This window comes from Netta rufina (assembly GCF_964035555.1).
Source record: "Netta rufina genome assembly, chromosome: 21".
In the NCBI taxonomy this organism is placed as follows: Eukaryota; Metazoa; Chordata; class Aves; order Anseriformes; family Anatidae; genus Netta; species Netta rufina.
The window spans coordinates 1,507,966-1,516,232 of record NC_140145.1 but is presented as its reverse complement, the minus strand read 5'-3'; the positions used below and the strand labels follow the sequence as shown (position 1 = coordinate 1,516,232).

General features: G+C 64.9%; 1 protein-coding gene across 1 annotated transcript; it reads right to left on the bottom strand.

The window, feature by feature from the left end:
- Positions 1–758: 758 nt before the first annotated feature.
- Positions 759–7,784, bottom strand: SEPTIN4 (septin 4; the record flags this gene model as incomplete). Its single annotated transcript, XM_084299434.1, has 12 exons — positions 759–818; positions 1,070–1,169; positions 2,861–3,023; positions 3,286–3,382; positions 3,657–3,758; positions 4,079–4,196; positions 4,293–4,427; positions 4,666–4,789; positions 5,899–5,985; positions 6,059–6,152; positions 6,328–6,621; positions 7,749–7,784. 12 exons carry the CDS (start codon positions 7,782–7,784, stop codon positions 759–761), a joined length of 1,410 nt encoding a protein of 469 aa, XP_084155560.1.
- Between the last annotated feature and the right edge of the window lie 483 nt (positions 7,785–8,267).

The following is an 8,267-nucleotide window of genomic DNA, read 5'->3' as shown; positions in this document are numbered from 1 at the left end:
GGACGATGCTCTTGCCAAGGGCAGGGATGGCGATTATTGCTCTATAGGGCCAACATCAGGGGGAGGGGGGAAGGTCTCTGCTCATGGGGATTTAGGGTTCAAGGGATTTTCTACAGGGACAGTGATGCCCCAAGGCTCCTTGTGCACCAACTGGGGATACTCCCGTTGGACGATGCTCACTGGGGAGAGGGAACGTGCCCAGGACATGGGGCTGGGCACCATCAAGCTTCAGGCCCTTCTCTGCTGGCACAGAGGTGCCACAGGCCCAAGTGGTGTCTGTCCCTCCAGCCCCTCAGTGCCCCGCTGTCCCCCTGCTGTCACATTTTCCCTTCTGTTCCCAAGGTGGGAACCAGCAGTGGGGCGGCCCCTGTTTTGTAGGGCTGGGACTGTCCCCTCCTTTCATCCTCTTTTACACTGAGCAGACAGCCCTAGGTGACACAGGGACAAGAGCCACAAGGCGGGGAGCTGGGTGGTGGCGGCCTCCTGGGAGACACCCGGGGCTGGGGCGACAGAGGGGGAACCGAAGCACTGGGGACAAAGCTGCACCGGGGGGCGCAGGGGTGGCCGGGACAGGGCTTGGGGGACCCCTGGGCTGGGCACCCCGTCCCCTCGCGGTGCCCAGGTCCATAAGGCGATACCGCAGCAGCTTAAGGTGAGAGGTGTTGTTGGTACCGAGTCTCGCAGCTTGGCTGGGATGGAGCGTGATGTAAACATCTCTGATCCGCGTGGCACACGGCCGGAGGACGAGGAGGAGGGGGCTAGTGGGAGTCCTTCATCTGCTTCTGGATCTTCTGCAGCATCTCCTGCATGCGCCGCAGCTGGGACAGAGCAAAGGGGTGACAACCAGGGAGGTGGCACCTCTGTGGGCTTCCCCCAGCCACATCACCTCCCCTGCACACAGATTTGGGTCGAGCATCCCAAGCAGGTCTGGATCATCAAGAGATGTGTTTTGTGGAGAAAACCTCTGATTCCCCTCAAATGCTTCCCCAGCTCACCTGCAGGATGTACCCTGCTGGGTCTGGGGGCAGAGCAGGGGGACAGCAGGATGCTCGGGGGGCCCTGTGCTCACCTCCTCGTCCTTCTCCCGGATGAGCTTCTCCGTCTCCGAATCGGGCACCGGGGGGATGACAGGGATGGGGAAATCTGTCCCGCTCTCCCGCGTCAGTTTGCTGTGGGGCAGAGAGAGGAGATGAGGTTGTTCCTATCCCCACCTCCAGAACCGAACCCTCCTCCCCCGACTCAGAAAATATCTCCCAGACCCATACAAGAGCTGGGGCCAACCAAAGGGGACGGTGCTGGCCCCCTGGTGTCCCCTAGCCCCTGAAGACAGCCGGGCTGTGCCACAGCCCCTGCTCCCAGCAGCACTGCGCTGCTTTCCCAGAGCATCATCCGGGAAAGGCACTCATGGTACAGCGCATCCTGCCCGCGGCCACCCCATCGCAGCGGGCTGGATCGATGGCTTCTCCCATGGCAAGGACACGGGGAGGGACCAGCTCTGGTGGCTGGGTCCCTGCGGGAGCCACGCGCTGCCCCAGCAGGAGACCACGTGGCTGTGACACCGCTGCCGCTCGCAGCAGTCACGCGTGTCACCTCGTGCCCCTGGTGCAGGGACATGCGGGAGCCGTGCTGGCTGTGGCAGAGCTGATGTGTGGGGAGGTTGCCCCTGGTGCTGGGGTAGTGCAGGCATGCAAAGGCAGGGGATGGTTTCTGGTTGAGTTTTGCTCTGTTTGGGAGATCCCCGCCTGTGCTCCTGACAGTGGCAGGGGGAATTCTGGAGCCACAGGGATGGTGGTGAGCTCCAGCCCCAGCCCCAGCAGTGAGACGAGGTTGGAGCTGGCACCAGGCACAGGCCAAGCGGCTTCACCAGCCCTGGGCACCCACCTGAGGGACCTTCTTAAAACAGGCACCCACACCCCGAGCTAGCATCACCCCAGTTTGGCGTTGCCTCCCTTTGGCTGGGAAAGCTGGGTGCCACCAGATGGGGACACAGCGGGGCCGTGGCAAACACGAGCGCCTGCAGACCCCTTGGGCACTGCTGGAGGTGGGTGCTTGGGTGACAGTGCCGGGCAGGGTCCCTGCAACCCCACCATGCCTGGGTGAGGTGGGTGGCCCCAGTGACACAGATCTGCAGGGGAACTGCATCCTCCCAGTGCTGTGGGCACTGCCAGCACCATGCCCCTGCCATGGGAAGCTTGACAGTGGGCAACTAGATGCTGATCTGGGCAATGGGCAGGTGGTCTGGGGCTGGCTGTCCCCAGGAGCCCCCCAGGTACTTTCCTGCAGGGCCCTTGCAGGCACAGAAGGACCAAGACAGCATTGGGTACCAGCAAGCACTTTATAGAGGGGCTGGGGGACGCAGGCAGCGGTGGCAGCAGGGGACGAGCACGTCCCTGGCTCAGTCTGCAGAGCAGTCGGCGCAGCACAGCCGCAGCGTGGAGGGCTGCCTCCTTCTCCCACAGCATGCATGGAGAGACGAGCTTAGGGCACCCATTGTCACCACCAGCCGTCCCCGACTGCCACCCGTGACCACCCCCCCAGCCAAGGACAAGCCACCCGCCAAGCCCCCACACTGCGCCGGCAAGGGCTCTGCAGCCAGCTCCGTGGGGCACCTGCTTTTTGGGGTCACCCCTGGAATTCTGGGGATTCTGAAGGGGATGCAAGTACCACGAGTCTGGTGGGCATTGAGGGCAGAGCCTTGGCACCAGCTGCTTGCTCTGCTCTGGCCCCAGAGCCCGTGGGGACAAAGGGTCCCCACCAACCCCTCCAGCCAGCAAGGAAAGGGCCACCCCAATGCCACCCCAGGGAGAAGAGAGGCTGCCCCATCCCTCCCCACAGCCCAGCCCCACTCCCAGCCCCGTACTTGCGGTTCCTCTCCTTCACCACCATGCGGGTCATGCTCTGGATGCACTGCGTGCGGTAGTTCTCGTAGTGGGTCTCCCGCGTCACGTCCTTCAGGTCCTGCATGTGTGTCCTCACCAGCATGGTGCGCAGCTTCACGAAGTCGCAGTGGGACGGGTTCTCCACTGCAGGGGAGCCGGGGGTCAGGGGGCCCCACCAGCCCCCCCCCTCCCCAAACCCGCCAGCGTGGGGACCACAGCATGGAGAAGGGGTGCGCAATGGTTGGACTGTGCCCTTAGGCGCATGCTCTAAAATTTTGGGCACACCTGTGCGGTGCCAGGAGTTGGACTTGATGATCCTTACGGGTCCATTCCAACTCGGGATATTCTATGATTCTATGACTCTATGTCCCCGTCCCTGCAGGGACAGGTCCCCCCATGCCGTTACCTTCCACGATGCCCCAGGGGTAGAGGCGCCCGCGGACGCGCCGGCCCTTGGCCTCCACGACCGTGTTGCTGCCGATGACAGCGAAGGGGATGCTCTCCTGCAGGAGGATGGCGAGGGTTATAGCAGGGCTCGGTCCAAATCCCCCCACCCACATCTCCCCGGCCGTATCCAGCACAGCTCTGCCAAGATGCCCCGGAGCCCTGGCTGTGGGGTGGTGGAGCTCGCAGCAGGGTTTCTCCATCCCACTGAGCTGCAGGTGGCAGCAGCTCAGGGAGGCGTCCAGCCCCGTGCCATACATCCCAAACGCACTGTGCCTGGCACCAGGGATGGTGTGCTCCCCACGGCCCTGGGGCTGCAGGGGTCCAACCCACCTTCAGCGCCTGGTCCTGCAGCTTGAACTCCTCATCCTCGTCTGAGTCACACTCCGGGAACTGGTAGATGCGGATCCCGTAGTGGTCGATCTCCTCACGGATCTGCGCACACAGTCCGGGTGAAGACTGGTCTCTGCCCCTTGGAAAGGGGGTGAGGAAGCGCCACGGGCAGGGCACACACCCGGTGTCCCCCAGGGACCAGCCACACACCCAGCAAACCTTTCTCCCACAGGAGGGGGGCAGGATGTCACGGACACCCCTACCCCCCAGAGAGAGGACCCTGGGGACCATCAGTACTGGGGGTCACGGGGGATGCTCCACGGCAAAGCCCAGGCAGGGAATGGGAAGGACCACCAGGCAAGAGGGGACCACAGCCCCCGGATGTGAGGGGACAGCCCCAGGCAGGATCAGCTCCCCCTCACCTTGTTCTTCATGCGCTCCACCTCAGAGGGTGTCAGGGTGTCCGCCTTGGCCAGCACAGGCACAATGTTCACCCGCTGGTGCAGGGCTCGCATGAACTCCACGTCCAGGGGCCGGAGGCTGCAGGGGAGCTCTGTGAGCCCCCAGTCCCTTCTCTGACCCCCCGGTGCTGCTGAGAGCCCCAGGTGGGCAGGGAAGGGGGGGTGATGCTCCTACCCATGGCCGAAGGGCGAGATGAAGTAGATGCAGCAGTGGACGCGGTTGTCCTGGATGTTTTTCCTGTTCAGGCCACTCTCATCACGGAAATACTGCTCGAACTGCTGGTCGATGTAGTCAGCCACCGGCTTCCAGCTGGGGGAACAGGAGGGCTGGCAGCAGGGGTAACCACTGGAGCCCCCATGGGCTTTCCCCAGTCCCAACCCCAACATCCCCGGGCCCAACACCTCTTCCCAGGGCTCAGCGTCCCGAGGACGGGGGCTGCACAAACCACAGCACCGTGGGGCGTCCCTGCCTCGGAGCCGCTCGCACCCACAGCAGCACTCCCTGTCCCCAGGGCCACCCCAGCACACCCACGTCCCTCTCCCCGCACCACTCGGTGTTGTTGACGGCGTCCCCGAAGCCCGGCGTGTCCACAATGGTCAGGCGCAGCTTGACGCCCTTCTCCTCAATGTCCACCACGTGCTTGGTGATCTCCACTGTCTGCGTGATGCGCTCTGCGAGGGCAGGAGAAACGGGGATGGTGCGGGCACCCCGGGTGAGGGGCAGGGACGAGCAGGATGCACTCATCTCCGCACACGGTGGGCACAGCCGTGGTGGCACCACGCTCACCCTTCCCCAGTGGCCATGCCATCACCTCCTGTGACAGCATCTGTCCAGCACCAAGCAGGGCACCCACCCCAGCTCAGCCCCAGCCTGCAGCCACTGCTCTCCCTGTGCTAGAACAGAGCCTGGGGTCACATCCAACCCCTGGGGGCACAGGATGCCTCCCAGCTCCCAGTGTCCCCACGCTTCTGGTCACCTTGTCCTCCAAACCCAAGCACTTCACTGCCCACAGCTGCTTTTGGCTTTTGAACTCAGAAGGAGTTCAAAAAGAGGAGTTCTCAAAAAGGAGTTCACAGGAGCCCTCCTTCTGTGAACACAGCCAGGGCAGCGTGAGGATGAGGAAGGTGGGCTGCCGGAGCATCACCTTGGGAGTATTTTCAGCTCCCTGCACCCCTGTGTGACTCCACAGCCCCACCACTGTGTGTTTTAATAACCCTTTACCCCCAGCCCCCCTGCACACACCGTGTCTCTGCATCCCCATGCCCCAGGGATGCTCTCATCACTCTGTGTGTGTGCGGCTGCGTGTGTTCATTTAGGCTGAAAATTGCTCCTGGCAACCCAAACAAACCCAATAACCCCCCCGGACCGCGGGGATCTGGACCTTTCGGGCTATTTTTAATTAGCGTGGCCACCACAGCTGAAGTGGAGCCGTCCACGTGGCACCGTGTCCCGGACCCCGACTGTCCCCAGCCCAACAAGCCAGGCTTTGTTCCCCCTCTGCTTTGCAGCCCAGGACAAAGCCTGGTGGGGGGGGGCACCGTGCTGGGGGACCCCGCTGCCTTGGCAAAGCATCGCGCCTGCTTCTGCCTTTGGGGAAGCCCAGAAGGGACAAACGCGGGTGTGAGGGACCGGAGGAGCCCAGCTGGGTGCAGAGAGGAGCTGCCAGCCCCTGGGGGTGGGGCACAGATGGAGATGTCCCTCCAAACCCATCTGCATCCCCTCCCCGCAGCATCGGGGTGTTCACGGCTGCTGCCCAGTGCCCGGTGCGGGCTGATCTTACCTTCAGCATTCAGGAACTTGCGGTCCCTGTACATGTCCGTCAGAAAGAGGCTGTTGACAAGGGTGGATTTCCCCAGCCCAGACTCCCCTGGGGCGATGGGGAGCAGTGAGGGGACGCCCAGGTCACCGTCCCCACGCCAGCCACCGCGCCAGGCCCCTACCTGCCACCATGAGCGTGAAGTCGAAGCCCTTCTTCACCGACTTGCGATGGACCTGGTTGGGGAGCGTGGCAAACCCCACGTACTCCTTGTCATCCTGCAGGGAGAGGGGATGTGGAACAGGGGACGCTGCTTTCCCCACCGGGGCTGTGCCCCCCCAGGCAATCCAAGGGGTCCCCTTGGGCTCACTGGGCAGGCACATCCTCTGGGGACAAAGGGACACCCCTTTGCCCCCCCTCCCAGCCCGCCCACAGCCCAGGGACCCACCGCACCTCGGAGGAGTCGTAGGGGTCCAGCTGCCCCCAGGGGCTGCGCGGCCGGGAGGGGCTGGGCGGCGGGGGGGCCGTGATGAGCTGCTGGGCATCCAGGGGCCGAGGACGAGAGAAGGGCCGCGCGTCCCTGTCATCGGCGGGCTCCTCGGCGGGGACCCTGCCACAGAGGGGGTGGCCGGGCTCCCGCCTGCCCTCGGGGGGCTCCACTTTGCGGGGGGTGTCGGTGGGGGGGCAGTCCCGGAGGAACTGGGTGAGCTCGGCCTCCTCCGAGTCCTCCTTCAGGAAGCGCTTGATCTGGGGGGGGAAAAGGGGTGAGGAAGGAGGGGACGCCCGCAGCGGCACCGCTCAGCATCAGGACCCCCAAACCTCCACAGCCAGCCTCATGCACCCCCAAGGCGCGGGTGGGGGGAAACCTTGGGAAAAAAAAGAAGAGGGGGACAACAGTGGCAGCCCCAGGACAGGCGTGGGGGGAGCATGGGGACAGCAGGGTCCATGCACCCCGCGGCGCGGGCGCTTACAGCTTGTTGCATGGGGGGGTCGGACGGCTCCTGGCGCTCCGGGGGGCAGGGATGGGGACTGTCCCCCCTGGCCCAGGGGGGGAGCTGGGCACCCCCACGCTCCTTGGGGTCTTCTGGGCTTGGCAGAGCCCCCGCATGCGCCATGGCCTGCAGGGAGCATGGGGAAGGAAGGAGGGGGGGAGAAGAGAGATGAGAGGCAACAGCCACGGAGCTGGGGGGCAAACAGGGGTCTGCTCGTGGGCTCCCCATGGAAACTGCCTCGGGAATCCCAACCCACAGGGGGACTCCCAGACTGGGGGCAAGGCTGAGCCCCCACCCTGCACAGTGGCACCGAGGTGAGAGCCCCCCATGGGGACACGTGTGTCCCCCTGCACCCCGTGTCCCCGTGGAGGGCGGCTGTGCTGGAGGCCAGGCGAGAGGTGCCGGGTGAGCAGGCTGGAAACGAGGTCACGCTGCTGCTCTGCCCGGCACCCCCACGGCCACCAGGATGGGGGATGGCAGTGCCAGGCTGGTGGCACCGTATGTCTCCCCCTCATCCCCCTCCCTGTCCCCGTCCCCAGCGGGTCAATAGCACTCGCCAGGTCCCTGACACCGCAGCATCCTCCCCTTGTCAGTGTGCTCAGCACACCCTGCCCAGCTGGGGACAGGTGCCCACTGCCACCGAGCATTTCCAGCCCCACTGCCCCAGCTCTGTCCCATGGGGCTGCAACCCTTTGGGGCCAAGCCCCCCACACCCCAGCACAGGGAAGCTCCGCAAAGCTGGATCGCATCCTCCCTGCAGTGAGCGTGTCCCTGGGGACATCGGCTGTGGCACCTCCTCCAGCCCCCCTCCAGCTGGGTGTGGGGCTCCCCCCATGTCCCCCACCCATGTCTGCCCCCTCTCCCCCGATGCTCCCCCCGTACCTCCTGCAGAGGCTGCAGCTCAGGGCCGGTGGCCATGGCCGAGCCGGTGTCACCGCGGCTGGGAGATGCTGCGAGTGGCACCGGCTGCGCCGAGGCTCAGAGAGGAACAGGAGCACATTAGCATAACTCCACCCTGTGCAGGCACCGGGGCACCCAGGCACAGCCCTCCTGGGTGCGGTGGGGCAGGGGCAGCGTGGGGGGCACAAGACGGGAGCCTCCAGGCACAGGGAGCAGAGTGAGCCCAGCTCCTGGCCAGCTACAGAGCAGGAGAGCAGCTCTGGGAGGTGTCAGGGACCAGCGAAGCGTCACTGGCCAGGGAGGGGACAGGCAGACAGGGGGAAATGGGGCTGCCTGAGCCCCCCAGCCCTTGGGCTGAGCATGCAGCTTGGAGGACGTTCATCCCAAGAGAAACAGCTCCATCCCCAGAGAAACACGGCTCAGCTGCCGGTGTTCAACCTCAAGGGTTAACCAAAGCATTAACGGCCCATGGAGGAGCCGGAGGCAGCGGCCGAGCTGTCA